This window comes from Lactuca sativa, chromosome 6 (genome assembly GCF_002870075.4).
Source record: "Lactuca sativa cultivar Salinas chromosome 6, Lsat_Salinas_v11, whole genome shotgun sequence".
NCBI classification, from domain to species: domain Eukaryota; kingdom Viridiplantae; phylum Streptophyta; class Magnoliopsida; order Asterales; family Asteraceae; genus Lactuca; species Lactuca sativa.
In genome coordinates, this window is record NC_056628.2 from 3701247 (window position 1) to 3723211 (window position 21965).

General features: G+C 37.2%; 2 protein-coding genes across 2 annotated transcripts; one reads left to right on the plus strand and one right to left on the minus strand.

The window, feature by feature from the left end:
- Positions 1-19023: 19023 nt before the first annotated feature.
- On the plus strand, positions 19024-20214 carry LOC111886867 (putative glucan endo-1,3-beta-glucosidase GVI). Its single transcript, XM_023883109.3, has 2 exons — positions 19024-19112; positions 19213-20214. Exons 1-2 carry the CDS (start codon positions 19046-19048, stop codon positions 20157-20159), a joined length of 1014 nt encoding a protein of 337 aa, XP_023738877.1. The 5' UTR covers positions 19024-19045; the 3' UTR covers positions 20160-20214.
- A 204-nt stretch (positions 20215-20418) lies between these two features.
- Positions 20419-21716, minus strand: LOC111886868 (transcription factor MYB92). Its single transcript, XM_023883110.3, has 2 exons — positions 21381-21716; positions 20419-21294 (listed from the first exon to the last, which is right to left on the minus strand). The coding sequence occupies exons 1-2, from the start codon at positions 21644-21646 to the stop codon at positions 20688-20690; spliced, it is 873 nt and encodes a 290-aa protein (XP_023738878.1). The 5' UTR covers positions 21647-21716; the 3' UTR covers positions 20419-20687.
- Between the last annotated feature and the right edge of the window lie 249 nt (positions 21717-21965).

The following is a 21965-nucleotide window of genomic DNA, read 5'->3' on the forward strand; positions in this document are numbered from 1 at the left end:
ATTGGCATTATGAAGATACCTTCAGTAGCTGAGGACTGGGTGCGGGTTGGAGGTTACCCTAGGGAAAGGCTAGGATGAGAGTAGTGTTGGGAACAGTAGTATTAGAGAAAGGGACTTGGTGGAGTCGAGGCAATTCTCGAGGAAAGTACAGATAGATGTGGAAGGTAGTATGGGCTCGTACTACTGAAAGCAGAGGATCCGTACTTGATTCGAGAAGGGCTAAGATAAAACTGGGGAATTTGTAGTGAGTGTATGATCCCTTAGTAGTGAGGAGTATATTGATGATAGTCATGTCATGTTGAAGAATGGTGACGTTGCGAGGTAGGCCAGTGGGCAGTGCTGGTGTAGGTGAAGGATCAGGCTCGGGTTCAGGAGCCGAGTAGCTCGAGGAGCGGATGAGGTAGTTTATATCAGTTGAGATTATGCGCAATGTTCTAAACCAGACTCCTGTGATCTTTGGTACGGTCAAGGAGGGGATACTGGAGATTTTGGATGAAAGGCTAGGAGCCTTCCGCATTGAGGTGATGGCTTTGGTGAGAGCGTGTACTCTAACATTCTGAGAGTTCAGGGCTTGTGGAGCTTCGGATTACCATGGGGCCAGGGACCCCATCGCTAGCAGCAGGTGGTTGGCTGATGTTGCCAATGCTTTCCGTACGATCCGTATCCCGAGGGGGAGAAGGTCCGACTTGCCTCCTGTCTTATGAAGGACAAAGCATGGGATTGGTGGGAGGAGGTTGGACATGCCATTGAGGATGACGCCGCGTTGGACGCGATGACATGGAGTGATTTATCGACCAGGTTCAGGACCGAGTTTGCACTAGTGATCAAGGTAGAACAGTTGGCACAAGAGTTTCAGGATTCACGACAGACTACAGAGATGGTGGCGGAGATCACCGCCAAGTTCAAGGAGAGAGCACTTCTTGTTCCGCAGTATGTCGTAGACGAGGAGATGAAGAAGGATCGATATCACGTGATGCTGAGAAGTGACATCAGGGAGTTTGTGATCAGGTCCAGTTGCAAGACGTTGGAGGATATGATTGCCCAGGCCAGGGAGAGGGAGATTGATCTAGAGCACCTCAGGAAGAGGAAGCCGGAAGAGGTTCAGGTAGCCGCAGGTTCAGGCAAGAGATCCAAGGGGTCGTACGTGAGATCGAGGGATTATCAGGGTCGCGGTCGTTGTAGCAAGTGTGGCAGGACGCACGAGGGTGCATGCATGAGTGGTAGTGGTGGTGATTCTGGTTGCTTCAAGTGCGGCCGGACTAATCATTTCAGCAGGGATTATACTGCTACCACCACTCAGGGATCAGACCTGATTTGTTTCCGTTGTAGTCAGAGGGGCCACAAGAAGGCCCTATTTCCGTGTTTGCTTACAGCAGGACAGGTGATGGCACCTGCCCCTGCGACTATGAGGATCACCGACAGTCGTCAAGGCCGAGCAGAGGCACCGGCAGTGGGGAGCGGGAATTTTCAGTTGTCTACAGTGGAGACCCGAGCAACACCGGACGTTACAGGTATGTATTTTGTTTGCTCTTCTGTCAACTTTTATTCATGATTATATTGTTATGGTACTGCATTACCTGCTTTTGATTAAGTCATATGCTATCTGCACACCATGAATGTGAGAGTAGTAGTTCGAATATGTTTCCCTTTAGAGCAGGTTCTCAGGAGGTAGTCACTGTAGCAAGTGTGAGTAGGGATCGAGAGGCGTTTTTTTAGTCTACAAGAGTGGTTTGGGTTTGGTATTGGTTAGTTTTGGAGCTCTAGCGGTGGTGAGCATGGTTGTCAACAGATCGACCTTTGGATGGAGAAAAGGATTGGGATCATTTCCAAGCAAGGATCTGTAGGGATCTAGTTGAATCAAAGTGGGGGATTACTATCCCAGTAGTCAGGAGCTGGGGTAGGAGCGCAAATTGGATGCGTTCGCATCCTTGCTAAGAAGGAAAGTAGCCAAGGTAGCCGTTTGGATAGAGTAGTGGGAAGTCGGGAGTTTGAGAAACATTCTGACATTGAGTTCATGCATTCACAGTATTAGAGGACTGGTTTAAGAAACCAGGTTGATGTTTTTCCCGGTAGCACACGAGTTAATCAGGATGATAGACTGTGGAGCGCTCGTTGTTGGATGTTTTTAGGTTGGTAGCCAGTAGTTAAACAGTGTGAGAAAGTGTTGTAAGACTACAGGATTGCCGTAGCATTCATTAGCAGTTTAGTTAGAGGAGTGTGGGCATATCTCCTGGTTAGCGAAGTCTGGGCGAGGCTCGTATCTCCTAGTCAGCCTGATAGAGATCGAGAAAGGATAGTACGTTGAGGATTTAGGATGGTTTTAGACCTTCGTAGCCTGGATAGGTGAGACTTGGGGGCAGGGTCACTTAGTAGTATGGGTTGGTTGGGACCCGTGGGCGAGGCCCGTGTGAAAGTAACTAGACAAGTGAGATCAGAGGGAAAAAACCGCTCTAAGATATAGTTTGGGTAAGACCCGTGGGCGAGGCCCGTGAGATTATGGCAGCACAGGTGGGACCTGGTAGAGACCTTAGGGTCGAGATAGGGGATCAAGGATCCCAGGACTTGTAGAGCCAGATTGGTAGGGTCATAGAGCGGTTCAAGATAGCCGAAGTTTCCTTCGGGAGTCGCTAGGAGCGACTGAGCGATTGGTCTTGGGTTCAGTAACCGGTGGGAGTCCGGTAAATCAGTTAATGGCAAGTAGTTGGGACCAGGGTGGTCTCGGTTCATCCGGTAGGCGGATAAGAGACAGTAGAATTTTCAGTTAGGGGCAGTAATGAGAAGAGAAGTTTTGTGTGGGGCAGCCAGTTAACCAAGAAGTGTTATGCCTCTCACAACAGGGTTAGATAATCTCAGAGGGAAGGGTTTGAAGTTGTTGCGCAGCTCTCGTATGAGTCTAACCGTTGCAGGGATGAATCTTTTACTTGGAGGATTATCTGATCCATTCGCTAGGTTGGGTGCTCAGCACTGAGATATAATAAAAAAAGGTTTTAGTTATGTGTGGGAAGACTCCTTGGGAAGGCTAGTGGACGCGCAAGGTAAAGGGGATGAAACCCCTAGGATGTCCATAATAAGTACTCAGGGAGTACCGAAGGGATTGTCGGTTGGGTAAGAGATATGTTTTCAAGGTTGTTGGTGAGTAGAGTGCTCATGAGATTTCTATTTGCAAGGACTGGTTTTAGCTGAATAACCGAACGGAAGGTCAATGGAAGTGGTTCCGTGAGGATCGGATCCAGTACGAGATGTACTCCCAGAACGGGGATGTGGTGAGCAGATTGCAGGATAGTTGGCCGTAGCAGACTTCGAGGATGAAGTCTTGAATAAGTGGGGGAGATTTGTAACACCCCTAATTCAGCAGCACCAAGAAAGGAAAGGAAAGCCATAAGTCAAAGGGGTCAACTCGTCGAGTCCAATGAGGAATTCGACGAGTCGGAGCAAGTTCCGTGTCGCATATTAAGTGGCAAACTCGACGAGTCGGGGGATTGACTCGGCCTATTTAAACATCCAATTCTCCTCTTTAGAGTTTCATTTTACAGCCTCTCTAGTCCAGAATAGAAACCCTAGCCACCCAACTTCATTTCTTGAGCTTTTGTGAAGATTAAGGTCCATTTGGAGTGCACCTTGAAGGTTGGGAGAAAGGATCAAGGAAGGAAGAGTAGATCCAGCCTGTACATCGATTTGGCAGCTGGTAGAAGGTAGCAAGTCAATACATTGAGCATTAATTAGATAGATCCCCTTCTTAGCTTAGATTTTGTCACAATAGGTCATTTCCAAGGCCAATCCGAACATTTAGCCTTTGAGGACGAAAAGGACTTCAGATTTGGGCAATTCAGAGCTTTAAGGGGTCTGAGTGGGTAGCTTTACCATGCTATGGCCTCATTCAATGATGTAGACATTCATTTTAGCTTGGATTAAGTGTTTTAGCTTCATAGCACCTTGCATGCACGTAAAGTTAGCAACTTTACATGTAATGCTAGCCTTAGGAGCCCAGATCTACGAGTTGGAAGCAATGGAGTGGACTGTAATCACCAGAATAGAGATGTCACAAAGTGGACTCGGCGAGCCGGGCCACAAAGCCTAATCTCTTCTGTTTATGAGTCAGATCAGTGAGTGAGTGTTGACTCAGTGGGTTGGACACGACTAGGACTCAGAGATTGAAGGACTCGACGAGTTTAGTCGCGAATTGTAGGGTTTCTGGATTCATGAACTCAGCGAGTCATTAGGCTGACTCGGCGAGTAGGGTCAACTTGGAAGGTTGACTTTGACCAGGACTTTGACCTTGAGAAGGACTTTGACTAGAGTTGACTTATTTTGACTTCTGGTGGACAGTTTAGGGCTAAGTGTTATTTTGGTATTAGTAGCTCGGGGAGCTAGAGGAGCAGCAGTTCGGAGAATTGTCGAATAGCAGCCAAAGGTCTCAGCCAATCTTCAGTTGTGCGAGGTGAGTCTCCTCACTGTGTGAATGGTTCTAAGGCCACAATGCCGCCCCATGTAGTTATGATCAGGAAGACCCGGGGGTTAGCCCTAGGCACTATATGCTAGTATGTAATTCCGGAACAAGGTCCGATGTCGGGCGGGTGCCCGAGGAATGTTTTCAAGTTAGATTATACTTGTTGTCTGTGTGATACATGTATGTGCCTGGTAGGGAGGTGAGTGTGGGCGAGGTCTCGTATCTCATCCTTAGCAGAGTATGGACGGGGTTCCATATCTCATTAGTAGCAGAGCAGGGGCGAGGCCCGAGATAAGAGAGGAGTGAGTGTCGGTGGGGGCCTATATCTCACTAACAGCAGGAGCGTGGACGGGGTTTCATGACTCACCAGTAGCAGGACAAGGGCGAGGCCCAAGATAGGCGAGGCCTTAATACATGAATATAGTAGACTAAGTTAGCTTATGTGTTATGAATTATTAATATGCTTATATATGTTTAGCGGGCGGGGCCCAAAGACAAGCAGGGCCTAAGAGAAACATATATGTATACCGAGCGGGGCTCGAAGCCAGGAGGGGCCTGATGTAGCGGGCGAGGCCTAGTGCTTGTTGTATGTGATTATATATGGTATGTGATAGGTTGGGGAACTCACTAAGCTTCATGCTTATGGTTTTCAGTTTTGGTTTCGGGTAGTTCCGGTAGCGGAGGGACGAGCTCGGGGTGATCGCATGGCACACACCATTGTTTATTTAGCTTGGGATGTTTTACTCTGACAAGATGAATATGTTTTGAATTAATAATCTGATTTGATGTTGCGACTTACGTTTATAGTTTGAAAGCTATGGTTTGATAATGATTTAAAAGTGAAATTTTTGGACCTGATTTTTGGGACGTTACACTTTACATCATATGATGAGAGGTCATTAGAACATAACCAATCGGTTTGTTACGTTACTCGAAGCAAGGATCTTAATTTAGGATAAGTTTATCCTAGAAGGAGCAGGAGCATCCAATTTAGTAGAAAGAGTAGGTGTAGAACCGTCAACAATACTAAGAATTAGAAACTCGAAAGACATAATAGTTATAGTTACTACCTAGGATGGAAAGGTAACATGCAGATTCATTATAAAACCCCTATTTTTTGGATGATTCTAGGACGTAATCATCCTAAAGGAGAGATAATTGTAACACTCGCGAATTCGATCTAGGCAAATAAGTTATTATACACCATAATAATAACTTTTAGATTGGAGATTATTTAGGATGAATAATCTTAACCTATTTATAGTATGCGTGACAAGGATTCCACATATATAAAGAATATTGAGATCCGACTTCGTATGAAGAAGTTATGCTTCTTTGAAGTTTCTCAATTAAACCAGCACGGCTCTGCGTATCGTCAAAAGTAAATTTTTAATAAATTACTTTTTAGCCTAAGTGATCTAAATGAAATTTGTAGTAGTTATTAAACTGAGAGCACACATATAAAGAACATCTAAATATGACTTCATTAGAGAAAGTTATGAGTTTTCTAAGATTCAGCTTAGTAGTATACAACTCAGAAATTGAATTTTCGTTCGGTTGATTTTTAGCTGAAATAATAAACGAGAATTGAAGCTCTCATTATAGGATTTCAACAATACAAAGATAGTCAAAATTAGACGTCGGACAACAGAGCTATGAGTTTTTAACGGACTTTAACAGTCTAATCCTGTTAAAAATATAACTTTAAAAGTAAATTCAAAATTAGTCGAAGGAGTCCAAACAAAAGTGGTAGATCTCGTTGATGCGTGGATATAACGCCTGTAAAAACAGAGCTCGTATGAAGAAGTTATGTGCTTTCTAATATTTTATAAAAAAAACTAGTGCGCAGTCGCGCGCACAGACACGGTGCACAGCGCGCATCGACAACCCACGACCTTGCGTAACGAGGCACCACCCATCGAGCAAAACGTCACCCTGGCCAACTAGATGCACGACGCGCAGGGGACATGGTGCATGACGCACACCCCGAATCAGCCTATATAAACCTCCCATTTCAACTCATTTTCCTCACATCCTTCCTCTGAATCCTATGGAGATCATTTCTATTCCTTACTCCCTATACTCCCTAGTTCCCGATTACTTTAGCGGGGCCCTATGATGTCATATAGTCGGAGAATGGAAGCTCCAGGACTGAGATTTTGTCCGCATAATTTACCAATTTTCACTAGATTACTCTATAAGTTAAGTTACGCTTATTTTATTTAAGTGTAACTTTTAATTATAGTTATAGTCGTCAAGGTTGTAGAACTCGCTACTCGGTACCTGCTCGGCCGACTAGGGAGTAGCGAGTACTCGGGAGTACTCGGGGAGTACTCGGATTCGGTAATTCATGTAGAAATATTTTTTGGAAAATTATATATGTCAAAATCATAAGTTAAAATCATAATTTGATTGAAATATATAACCAAAATTAGATACATGTGAATACATAAAAACCGAAATACACATAATTGTCTCACTACGTAGATAATTACTGAAAATTTAAGATATATATGTAGTAATAATGACATGTTTGTGTTAAATAATAAATCATTAAGTGCATTATACATATTAATCTTGAAATTCTTGATTTTTTTTCTCTTTTTATGATAATTTTGAGACTTTGACCGAGTTTGACCGAGTAGGCCCGAGTAAGACCGAGTAGGCCCGAGTTTGACCGAGTTTGTCCGATTTTTGACCGAGTTTGACTGATTTTTGGCCGATTTTGACTAAATCCGAGTTTTTTGGCCGAGTTGACATTACTCGCCTCGGTGGAGGGCCGATTCCGAGTAATCGGCCGAGTAGGCCGAGTTTTGCAACACTGATAGTCGTTATTATGAACCTATAGTTAAGATTTATTAGTGATTCCAAGACATTATACTGATCGATCTACTTACGGAGATGATGTCTAGGCTAGATTTAGTGAGTTGTTTAAAGTGGGATTTCCAAACAGTATAATATGTATACTAAACGGACCCTACCTCCGATATGATCCTACATGGTTGTCTCTTATCGGTTATATGTTAGTAGACATTGTGATTATTGAGGAATCTCGACTATTCACTAGTCATAAGAAATAATAAACTAAGACTAAGTGATGCCCAACTTTCCAATCACCCATTTTAGCAAGTGAGTGCATAGTTAGATTCTACTTACACATAAATACAAGTATTCTAAATGATTAATTGTTATGTGTGCTGTCTTTGTTGTGTTAAATGTAGTCATATAGTATGATTGTTACCTTATTTAACCATATATTTATCATACTTAATAATATGATTGGGTAGTGTAGGGTTGTGCGAAATAACAAGTGAGAAGTTGTGATAGGGCTGTGTGAGATAGTGATTATGAAAAGTCAGTAAAAGTCATGTGAAATAATATGTCATGTGTTCTATGCCTATTCCAAGTACTTTTATACTGATGTGCCTATCCCAAGTACTTTTGTATCGTTGTGGCTATTTCAAGTACTTTTGTGCCTATCCCAAGTATTTTTGTACTGTTGTGCCTATCTCAAGTACTTTTGTACTGTCGTGCTTAACCCAAGTACTATTGTACTGTCGTGACTATCCAAAGTACTAATGTATTGTCATGTTGTCGTGTTTACCTAAAGTATTATCATACCGCCATGCATAACCACCTTGGAATTATAGATGTCTGCTGATAAAGGTCATTTAAGAAATATCCCCCGAGATCATCATATTAGGATTAGTGAGTGAAAATAACGGGAGTGAGGTAATTAGGTTATTTAAACGATGATTACATATTATAATATTTTGGGTTGAAAACCCTATGTACTCACCAGGTTTTCCAACCTGACCCACTCAGTCTCTTGTATCACAGTTAGCGATACGAAGATACATATAGATAATTTAATTATCTGCCGAGAGATTAAAGGAGTTCGTAGGCTGTTAGAATATTGATGTAAAGCATGTCTATCCTTATGTTTTGTTCGGTTATGACATACCAAGATTTTTATAATCAATGAAAAAAATATTTCTTCGGAAATACTTTTACGGGACTAATTATGCATTTATAAACGAACTCTATTTTAAATAAACATGAATAAAAATTTTTAAAATCATCGTAAATTTGGGGAAGTAACAGATTGACAAATGAATTTAATTACATTCACCCTTGAATTCGAATAAATATCCACATTTACATATCAATTGAATTAGATGCATTTGCAATTTATAGTATTTCAATGTTTTGATTACATTACAAGGAAAAAGGCCATTACCGGCGACAAAAGTCGCCGGTAATACTAATAGCGGCGACGCGTCGCCGGTACTGAGTCACCGTTACTGCCTCGTCGCCATTAATCAGTTTGTCGCCGCTAATGATAAGAGTCGCCGCTATTGACTCTGTCGCCGCTAATGAGTATTGTCGCCGCTAATAAGCTAGTCGACGGTAATGACGTCTGTCGCCGATAATAACTTCTGTCGCCGGTAATTTTTTTTCAATTTTTTTTAATTAATGATTTTGGTTGCCGATGATAATGTCGCATGTAAAAGTGTCGCCAGTAATAACAATATTCGATTAAATATCAAAACCAATAGTGTCGACGCTAATTACAAAACAAACATCCTATTAAATATCAAACATAATAGTGTCAATGCAAATTACAAACAAACATCCAAATACAATTAAATATCAAAAGTCATAATATCCGAGTAGCAAAACAACAAAGTTTACAATCTACCAAGTAGCAAAACGAGACAACATATGCAAATAAAACCCATCCTTACATACCATCATCGTCGTTCCCATCGTTTCCTTGATTATTTTGGGATTGAAAAAACGAATAAAGCTCATCCCTACATGCCGGGTCGGCGAGCATTGCACGAAGATTTTCCAACTACATAATTAATAACAATATATATAAACTTATAAGTTAGATCATCAAACATAAACAAAAACTATCAAAATATATTGTTATTTTTAAACTAAGATAGAAAACCAAAGTACATTGCTATTTCTTGCACTTGGGACAAAAACCAAATTACCAAACTTTTTAGCAGATAATCACCACAAAACCAAAACTACCAAATCAACATGCATTTTACGATGCTAAAGTAGATTGCTATTATTAAACAAAGATAGAAAACCAAAGTACAATGCTATATTTTGCACTTGGGACAAAAACCAAATTACCAAACTTTTTAGCAAATAACCACCACAAAACCAAAACTACCAAATCAACATGCATTTTACGATGCTAAAGTAGATTGCTATTTTTAAACAAAGATAGAAAACCAAAGTACATTGCTATATTTTTCACTTGGGACAAAAACCAAATTACCAAACTTTTTAGCAAATAACCACCACAAAACCAAAACTACCAAATCAACATGCATTTTATGATGCTAAAGTAGATTGGTATTTTACCTGTGATGGTTGTGATGGTGGTTGTGATGGTTGCGAAGGCTGTGGAATCGTCGGGAGACTAGAAGGTTTGCGGCCAATGCCTCTAATGTGGCCACGTCGCTCTCCTAATACTTTCTCGAATGTAGCTCTTTCTTGAGCGAGCGTTAACTCACTTTCACCTTGAGTTTGTTCTAACAGCTCTTCAACTAACCGATTCTGTAACTCCCAAAAGTGAGTAACAATTAAGTATAAATAAACATTTAAATATATGATAAAATTATAATCAAATACTTACATATTGTTGTCCCGATTCAGCAGTAACAACTACACCATTCTTATCGGTATGAGCTTTGCGAAATGTTTCCACTCTCTTAAGGTTCTGTTTAACTTTAAAAATTAGATTATATTTTAAATAAATAATTACATGTATCGTATGGTACCTTCTTATAGCAAGTACTGCTATACGAGCTCGAACCCCCACGATTCACATTTGTTTGCTTTTCACTGATTTTTTTGTTCCTTTTTGAAGCAATTATGTGTTCGTCAGTTTGAAAATACTCAACTGTCTTCGCCCAGTTATCAACAAGCATACAATCCGGAGGATTGGCCAATGCTCTCGGGATTTCTTCATACCCTCCGACAATCTTGAAATATTCTTTTGCGTCGGCTTTACGCTCTCGATAACCATTTAACAAGGCTGTTTGAAAACTCTCTGTCAATAGATTAACTTGTGCATCCTGGTACATTTGATTGAGATCAAACTTTATCTACAAAAAAAAAAAGTTAACCAACTAAAAAACAATTATAGTTAAACCTATAAAATATATTTAAATAAATAATTACCGCTAAATGTTGTAATACAGTGTCCTTTATATCAAGGGAAACTCTTTTCCAACTCCATTTGTCAAAATGGACCATCTACTACATGGTTTTTCCAACTTCTCGGGAAAACATGTCTCCCGCCTCTCCTACGGGATTAAATGTGTTATCCCTATCATATTGCATGCCTATCGGTTTCCCCTGGTTCTGTAAGATTGCTTTTTCAAGCTTTATATTTTTTGCTTTTCCTCGAACTTTCCTTCGAGCACGTTCCTCAACTACAAATGTAATTAAAAATGATTAGAAACGATATTTAATTTATGATAATTGAACAAAAATAGTAAATAAAAATTCATGATAAGACTTACCATCCTGCTCGTGCTGGCTAGGACCTCTACCACCTAGGAAAGGTGGGTCTCAGCTCCGTCTCCCCCATGTCCACGACCCATGACAGCAGCCATGGTAGACATAAACAAAAGCCACACTCTCATCATTTGCTGAAAAATTATAAGATATACAAATACAATTTTTATTATAGATACACATTACATAGAAATAAACATTTAGATAGGAATAAACATTTCTATTTAAACTAGAAATCCAAATAAAGTTCATATTACAAATACACATTACATAAGAACTATTCTAATCAGAATCTTCCTCATATCCTTCAGTGTCTTCTTCGGTATCATAATCAGAATCGGTGTCATCGTAATCAGTCTCGCAATCAGAAACATCATTGACTCTACCAGTTGGCGGAGGAACTTCAGATGCACTTTCTACATCAACAATGACTCTAGGAATGTTTTGAAAGTACATGCTGAAATCGATAAAAAGTGGAGCATCGGATGAAGAGATATTTTGAAGTACATCTACATCGTCTACATTTCGTGTGAGACATTGTCAACATTTTGAACAAGGTCATCGTTCGATGGTAGATCCCAAATACTTCGATGATTAACATGCTCGACAACACACCGATGGTTATTGTTTGGCTCTCTGATGTAGCACACTTGTTTGGCTTGTGACGCATATATGAGTTGATCATCTTTGTATGCTTCGCGTCGTGTGTCGATACTGGTGAAACTATCACTAGAAATAACTCATGTTCGAGTATCAAACCACTTGCAACGGACTAGTACAGTTGAATAATCATGTGTATACCTCAACTCTATAATCTCTTCTAACTGGCCATAATATTTCTCGCCTTTCTCACCCACCGCTAGAACCCCAGAGTTTTGTGTTGTACGTTGTGTGTCACGACTAAGTACCATAAACCTAACACTATTGACTATGCATGCGGTGTAAGAATAGGCATTCATTTGCGAGCCCATTGCAAGAACCGACAACTCTTTGTGGAATTCTGGAGATTTTTCTATTTTCATTTGATGAACCTAACAATTATAAATTAATATGTATTATGTATTCGTTAGATCAATGAAACAAATTTGTTTATTAACTTATATTACATTTTCACGAAACCAATTACGAAATTCTCTCTTTTCATCACTTTGGGGATGCTCAGATTTGAATTTCCTATGTTGATGACCAAAAGATATAGATTTAAAAAAATAAAATAAAAAATTAAGAATGAAAGTTAGAGATAAGATTAATTACTGGATATACTGTCTGACTTCTTCACATCTATTCAATACAAACCATTCCATGTTATGTATTTCCGTTAAATTAAGAGTTTTGATTTGAGTTGTGCTGGTCGGTCGACATTTAGACTCAAACATCCAAAACTTTGTTTTTTCAATGACAACATCTACATTTCTTTCCGGATGATTCTTTACATCTCGAAGGTACATCGAACAAAATGATAAAGCTTCTTCAGCAACATAACCCTCAACTATAGAACCTTCTGGCTTCGTCTTGTTTCTGACATAGTTTTTTAGTTTTTTCATATATCTCTCGAAGGGAAACATCCATCTCATACAAACCGGGCCTCCGACAATTGCTTCATCAGGTAAATGCAAAAGTAAATGAACCATAATGTCAAAAAACACTAGAGGATAAATCAATTCTAACTTGCATAAGATTGCAATAATGTCTACTTTTGCTTTTCTCATATCCTCCACCTTCAATGTTCTGGAACAAAGTTGCTTGAAAAACGTACAAAGGTCTACAATAGGTGTATAAGTATCTTTGTCTAACATCCCTCTTACTCCAATCAGTATCAAACGTTGCATAAGAATGTGGTGGTCATGCGATTTCAACCCAATAATGTTAGTATTGGTATCGTTCACTTTCTTACTAACGTTAGAACCAAACCCATCCGGCAGTTTAACCTCTTTTATAAATTGACAAAAGAGTTGTCGACTAGATTTCGTGAAAGAGTATCTTGCCTGGGATCTATGAAACTTGTCACCATTTTTTTTGCAACCATTCATTTCTCCGAATGTTTAGAATTCTCAAGTCCTCTCGTGCATTTGATGTGTCTTTGCTTTTATCGTTCATTAGGAGAGTACCTAACAAACTCTCGTCCACATTTTTCTGGACATGCATGACATCTATGTTGTGTTTCAACTGTAGAGAAGACCAATACTCGAGTTCGAAGAAAATGCTTCGTTTCGACCAGTTCAACTTGTAATCTTGCCGCTTTGGCTCCCCGCCTCCATGCTCAGGATGTTTACCCGGTTTACGAGTTAGTAGACGACCCAGTTGCTCTTGTATGTCATCATTACTAAAGTGTCTCGGAGCGGGTCTTGTCTCTTCCATCCCGTTAAAGTCCAACCTCTTTCTTAACGGATCATTAGCATCTAGGAAACGACGATGACCGATATATACGACTTTGTTTGTTGCACGGTACGAAGGAGTGTCTTCATTGCAAGTAGCACATGCTCTATACCCTTGCCCACTCCAACCTGATAGACTACTACAAGCTGGACAATCGTTTATTGTCCACAACAACATAGCTCTCATCGTGAAGAATGTGTTTGTCGCCGCATGTTTAATACGTACGCCCGAGTTCCACAAATGTTTAAGCTCTTCCACCAACGGTCTAAGGAAAACATCCATATCCTTACCTGGAGCTTTCGGTCCTGGAATCAACAAAGTCAACATAAATGATGACTCTTTCATACAAAGCCAGGGTGGCAGATTGTATGTGGTGAGTATGACCGGCCATGTGCTATATGGATTACACATGTTTCCAAATGGATTGAAACCGTCAGCTGAAAGACCTAGGCGTACGTTATGGGGTTCACTCGAGAAGTCGGGGTATTTTTTTTATCAAAATCTTGCCAATGTTCCCCATCAACAGGATGAATCATCACACCATCTTCTGAACGTCTGGTACTATGCCAAATCATATTTTTGGCAGTGTGCCTCGAACAATATAAACGTCGTAGTCTAGGGGTTACAGGAAAGTACCGTAACACCTTATGAGGTACTTTCTTAACCTTGGTGTTTTTATCGATCCATCGGCTCTCTTTACAAACGGGACAAACTTGCAATGAATCACGTTCTTTCCAAAAGAGACAACAATCGTTTTTGCACACATGTATCGACTCATACCCCAGGCCAATAGACTTTAGTTTCTTTTTGGCTAGATAATGTGAAAGGGGAACCTTGTTGCCTTTGGGAAATGCTAATTGCAAGAGCTCAAGGAGTTGATCAAATGAACTATCAGTCCATTTGTTGTTCACCTTGATATGCATTAACTTTGCTAAAAACTCAAAGGAAGAAAAGATGCAACCAGTATACAATTGAGTTTCCATTTCTTCCAACAACTGTGCAAAATCATCATCCACACCGCTACCCCTTGTATTCGAGGTTCCTTCATCGAGGTTGGTATCATTTTCTCTCGACTCCTACATCACATCGTCGATTAAATCGGCCATTTCGTTACTTGGCAAGACGACTGGAGGAATAAAAGATTCACCATGATAGATCCAAATTTTGTACGCCTTACTGAAACCATTTATAAATATATGGCGTTCAACTGCAATCAGGTACTTGAAGTAACGGTTATCACATTTTTCACACGCGCATCTGATTTTACCATTACTATCAAGGTGCGACTTGGACTTCTCGATAAAAGCTTTGAGTCCTGCTTGGAACTCGGGATGGTTTCGATATGGATTAGTAGTCCAGCTTTTATCAATAGACATGATGTTGCTGAAACATAATTTTGGGTTTAGAGTTTAGTATACAAAATTAGCATTGTTTTTTTTTCCAATCCACATTTTTTTACATCTAAAATAATACAAAAATTAAATAATAAAAAAATAAAAAAATAAATTAAAAATTTTTAATTATGCATTTTTTAGTTAATTTTAATTAAAATTACTTGTAAGTTTGTAAACAATTTTATAACAGACATTATGTTGTTGTGTTGTTCTTTTTTACCGTCGAGATTAAAATATATATAAGTTTTTAAACAATTTTATAATTTTTTTTGTGTTTTTTTTCCAATTATAACAATAATTTTTTTTTTCAATTATAGCATCATTTAACCTATTTTTATGGTAACCGATTATTATTGGTTATAGAAATATAATCTTTTGAATTAATTTGAAGATTATAAGTTAACTATATAAGTTATTGGTTAATTAATTTGGAGTTAGCTTGGGTAAAAACTAGAAACTTTCTAGTTTTTGTATATAAGTTTTTAAACAATTTTATATATATATATATATATATATATATATATATATATATATATATATATATATATATATATATATATATATATATATATATATTTGTGTTTTTTTCCAATTATAACAATAATTAATTTTTTTTTTTTTTTTCAATTATAGCATCCTACTTATAAGAAAACCACATAATTTTACATAATACATAAGAACATGAAATTCACATACTTTTACATACATATTATGTTGTTGTATTGTTCTTTTTTACCGTCGAGATTAAAATATATATAAGTTTCTAAACAATTTTATAATTTTTTTGAGTTTTTTTCCAATTATAACAACTATTTTTATGGTAACCGACTATTATTGGTTATAGAAATATAATCTTATGAATTAATTTGAAGATTATAAGTTAACTATATAACTTTTTGGTTAATTAATTTGGAGTTAGCTTGGGTAAAAACTAGAAACTTTTTAGTTTTTGTATATAAGTTTTTAAACAATTTTATAATTTTTTTTGTGTTTTTTTTTTTCAAATTATAACAATAATTTTTTTTATTTTTTTTTCAATTATAGCATCCTACTTATACCAAAACCACATAGTTTTACATAATACATAAGAAGATGAAATTCACATACTTGTACATACATATACCACATATACACCAAATACAAATACATACACATACACACAAAATAACATCCTACTTAAACCAAATACACATAATTTCACATATATACATAATAACATCCTATTTATACCAAATACAAAAGTTTCACAATCATATATCACATTTACAACAAACATACATACATTCACATACACACAATAACATTCTACTTATAACAAATACATATAATTTCTACCAAATACTAATATACCACATATGCATCAAACACACATACATTGGAATATATATATATATATATATATATATATATATATATATATATATATATATATATATATATATATATATACCAAATTCACATATATTCAAACAAATACGAAATATACAATCTAATTTTCACATATGACAATTTTCACATAATTTCACATATAAATACAAAATTCACAAAAGAAATGAAATAATAGAACCTGTAGTGGCGGATATCCGTGGCAGAAATCAACGGATATGTAGCCGGAAAAACTAGTCTTCACCCGAAATTACCCTCACCGGAAAAAATGAACAACACCACCAAAATCACTGAAATTGAACAATTTATTGAAATTTAGTCATCAAAATCAGCTTTTAATAATCATCAAATTTCCCTAAAGGCTAAACTACAACTGGAAGCTATACAACTAATTACAATTCAATAACCACAAACAAGAAATTGAATAACTTGCTTCTAATCCAAAATAACACATCCAATAACAAGAATATAAACAATTTATTACCATTCAATCACCAGATAAAGCTACAAATCGAAATTAACATACAAAATAAAAATGAAATCACCAAATAAACTTACCTTTCTTCAAGAAATGGATGTAGAAATTGGTCCCAAAGGCATTAACCACACCTAGAAATATTTGCTTGGAACAATGTGGGGAGAAATTTGCTTGGAAGAAGCAAATTGAAGAGAAAATCGGCGAAATGGTGAAGGAAATTGGAAGCAAATAGAAAGGAGAATGAAGAATGGAGGGTTTCTGCGTGCGTTTTTTTTATCTGCGAGAGGCAATAGCGGCGACACCTTTAGCGGCGACACCAAACCCTTTACCGGCGACAATTAGTAATAGCGGTGACAAACTGGAGGGAAGGGTACCGCGTCATTTTTAGTGAACTATTAGCGGCGACTTTTTTTAACCTTTAGTGGCGACATCTGTGTCGCCGGTATTATGTTAGACAGGATAAGACACCCCACCCGTTGAATTGAATATCTCATCGAACGGTTGAGATGCAACAGAGGGGGAAAGTGCGGATTCGGGTGGCAACCATTTAGCGGCGATACTATTACCAGCGACTTTAGAAAAAGTCGCCGGTAAAGCCCCTTGTCGCCAGTAATAGTGTCGCTAAAAAGTATATTTCTTGTAGTGTTATTCATTATTGAGTTTTGTGAGATTCACAACATATTAATATCATACAACCAAATTTATATTGTAAATGTCGATAATTTTTTATATTATACCACTTAGATTCACATAATGAATCTAAACGAGCTGCTAAAAAATATATATCAATATCAATGTTTATTCATAAATAGAGGACTATAAATTATAATTTTGGCATATTAGGTTTTTGTAGTAAAAATAATGCTTAAACTAATGAAAAAAAAAGTGAGTTTTTTTTTTTGCTATGCGTACACGTCCACTTAATACATATAGGCTCGTCCCAAAAGGTGGGCGATATGGACGATCGTCCAGGGCCCATCTTTTGAACGGGCCCAATATATTTATGAACTTTATTATAGACATGTTGGACAATATTGAATATCATTAACAATTATGCATCTAAAAAAAGCTAGAAGAAATATTTTTCTTTAAATATATGGATTTTTGTAATCGAAAATGTTATATTTAGAAGCTAGTATAAGTAATTTTCTTTCAATTATTGAGTTACTAGTTTATAACCCGTGGAAACCACGGTTACAAAATTAATGAAACTTTAATAGTGAGAGCTCAAAATTATAATCAATTATTTTAATGAAACTATTAATTAAGTGATATTTTTTTAGTTATATAGAATTATAATCGTTAATTTAAATAAATATGTGAAATTATATCACCTTATAATTTGTATTAATTTTATTTTATTTTTTATTCTAATGTTACTAATTTAATGTAATTAGAGTGGAAAATTTAAAATTTAAAATTTAAAATTGAGAATTAATAATTTGACAAGTAACATGTATTAATTAGGAGGTCTAATAGGATGACACATGACATAAGAAGAATAAAATATGCATTAATTAGGAGGCCTAATATGCTGACAAATGTCAAAAAAAGATTAAAATTATTCTTTTATTAGAATAAAGATTACAAACTAATTGATGAAATTTATGTATTTTAAAAACTTTTTTTTCTCTTTCGTTCTGGAACCAAAATATATTTAGAACGACCCTAAATATATAAACAAGGTTGTAGATCGTTTGAATTCCAACCTGCGATTGATTCTTTGATTTCTTATTTAATTATATTTCATTATTAGACTTTTGTCTATATACTTTTCATCAAGTCAAATGTCTTAGGGACTTAAAATAAAATATGATAATACTATTTTTCAGGGACCATACCAGGGCCATTCCAAACATATTTTGGGCCCAGGACGAGAGCAAAAGATAGGCCCTTAAAAAACACAAATGTCATCAAATTTTTTATAATAGATCAATAATTAAAAGAAAATTATTTGTATTATCTTCTAAATATAACAATTTCCATTAAAAAAAATTAGGCCCTTTAAAAGATGGGCCCTGGACGGTCGTCCCTATTGCCCACCCTTTGAAACGGGTCTGACCATACCCATAAAACTAATTAAGGACATGGACCGAAATGTCATTTACCCAAAACCATTATGTATTCTTTTTTATTTTCATTTTGTTTCAAACAAATATTTTTCTTACATAGATCCAACTTTACCTATTTAATTCTTAGTAATATTACAACAATATTACAATCTCTTAGAGTTCAACAAATTTCGTTTGTCATTTTATGTTTCAATGTGTAACAATTTTGAAATTAATGTTATATCGTCATCTTGTGCATGCACTCATACATACGAGACCTCATCTTCTCCAGTTTTGCACTATATAAAGCCTAAAGCATAACAGCTTTTCTTGCAACTTACAACAAGAAAACTAGTATAGTGAAATGGCTTCACTTCTACCTTCAATCAGCGTCGTGTGTGTTCTTATAATTTATCTTAGTTTTCTTGCTGGTAACGTGTTCCTCATTAATCTTCATAATGCATAATATTTGAAATCATTATACTTCTTAGATTTGTAAATACTATGTTTTTGATTTGGTTTGATTCGCAGATGGTGGTGGTATTGGAGTTAACTACGGACTACTGGGAAACAACCTCCCTCCTCCATCCAATGTGGTAAACCTCTTGAAATCAAGAAACATAGGACGAGTTCGTATCTTTAGCCCCGATCTCAACGTTCTTGACGCTCTACAAAACTCGGGAATCCAAGTGATAATTGGAACCTTCAATCAAGATATACCCAGTCTTGCAGGAGATATCAACTTTGCAAAAGCATGGGTACAATCCAAAATTGTCCCATACGCACAAACGATCAGATTCCGTTGCATATCCATTGGTAATGAAGTAATCCCTGGTGATATGACTAATTCGGTTTTCCCAGCCATGCAGAATATGAACGCAGCTTTAAAATACTTCAATCTTGGTGGAATTCCAGTGAGCACAGCCGTCCCGCTTAACTCACTAGGAGCTTCATATCCTCCTTCATATGGAGATTTTTCAGGTGCTGTGAAACCAGCAATGCGAGACATCGCAGGTTTCTTGGCATACAACGGTTTCCCTCTTTTGGTCACAGCGTACCCTTACTTTGCTTACGCTAATGAACCTGGTTCGATTTCATTACCCTACGTGTTATTCACATCTCCTGATGTTGTAGTGAGAGATGGAGATCTGGGGTATACGAATATGTTTGATGCCATGGTTGATGCGGTTTACTCGGCATTGGAAAAGGTTGGTGCAGGTGGTGTTGAGGTGGTGATTTGTGAGACTGGGTGGCCCTCACAAGGGAATGGTGATTTTACGACGCCTGAACTGGCTCGGACCTATAATCAGAATCTTTTGAATCACGTGCGTGCTTCTGGTACTCCTAAGAGGCCCAACAAGAATGTGGAGACGTATGTTTTTGCACTTTTTAACGAGAACCAAAAGGATCCGGGGGTCGAACAACATTTTGGTTTGTTCTATCCAGACATGACTGAAGTTTATCATATTAATTTTTAATTATAGCAATTAAGCAAGAATGTAACTTGATTTTTGCTTGATGACTAGAAATCGAAAATAGAATTTTAGTTAATAAATTACAATGTGTTGTTTGTTTTTTTTTTTTTTTTGGTCTCGTTTTTTCTTAATTAATAATAACTAAAAGTTTAAATGGATTATAAAAAAAGACAGGAAGAAAAAAAATATAAGAATGATTTAAGAACATAAAATAAAAGAAAGGAAGTCATTTTCATGGATGCTTTTAATTAGTTGTGAAAAGCTCAACAAACACATTTATGGTTTACAAGCAACTGATCTTTTACCATTTCATCTAACCTGATCTACTTCTCTCGTTACATATGTCAAGGTCATCACTACTAGCACATAACAACATAAGCATCAACTTATACATGTATAATCGTATGTACATTGCTCGAAATGTATTGAATGAATTAATACAAACTTAATTGACTGGAATTATCAAACATTAATGGAATCGTTTCCAACCTTATTGAACCATAATACAAGAATGCGGTGTACTCTATATTGCTAAATCTTCAAAAGAGATTCATAATAATCATCAAATCCAGTTTCAAACGCGTTAGATTCTAGTGAATTCTTGAGGTTCATGGGCTCTTCAGGAGACATACCAGGAAGCTGATTCTCCATAAACAAGTTATGGCTCATGCTTTTAAGATCAGTAAACAATTCAGGAATCTCAGTTCCATTTCCGTAGCTTCCCATCAAGCTTGCACCAATGGAATCACATTCACTCTGTGGTTCCAAAGAAACGTTGTTTACATACTCCATCCAATCTTCAGAACGATTTATCGCATACTGATTAACCATTTCTTCCATATAACACTGTGAATCCAAGAAAGTTGGTTTTGGTAGGGGGGTCATGTTTACAAATTGCAATAAATTGTTCAACAATTGATCATTTATATTGTTGATCCATGGACTCATTATAGCCGGGACCTTTAATGGAAGGTTTAACTTGGAAATTGTGTCAAGAAGAAAAGTTATATTAGGAACCGGTTGATGTGTTTTTGGGTCGATTCCTGCCTTGAGAAGCTTCTTCCTGACATGGGTATTCCAGAAATTCTTGATTTCATTATCGGTCCTCCCCGGAAGTTGCGAAGCAATTCTAGACCATCTGTAGTGTAGATGTTCCAAATTTACAATTTTTTTGAGGCTTTGACATGATTAATCGATAATTAAATAAAATGGAAAGAAACGTACTTGTTTCCAAGAGTGGAATGGAGGTTAATGATGAGAATTTCTTCATCTTCTGAAAAGTTTCCTCTCTTGATATCGGGTCTAAGATAGTTAATCCATCTCAACCTGCAACTCTTTCCACACCTATTCAAACCAGCACGCTTAGGTAGTGCTCGCCAACTTTCATGGCCATGTTTCTGAATGTAAGTCGTAAGAACTTCATCTTCTTCTGGCGTCCATGGTCCCTTCTTCAAATCGCTACTTTCACTGCAACAAGGAGGCCTACCCATCTTCCAACACTCAGATACCTCAAATTCACATACAATTTTTAGTTTTGCATGGGGTGAGAGAGTGAACTTGTTGCAAACTATTTGAGCCTTTGTGGTTCTTATATGCAAATGGAGTGACGTATTGTAAACCAAATTGTATTTGCTATGCCGATTATTTTATAAAAATGCTGAATTTGTGTAATGAACGATGGAAAGGAAGTTGCTTAGCAACCTTCTTGGAGTTTTCGGTTGTTCTTGTATTATTGTTTATTATAAAATATTATTAGCCATGCAATTTTATTATTTGGACGTTCGTAGTTCCCTTATCTGGAGCAGCCAT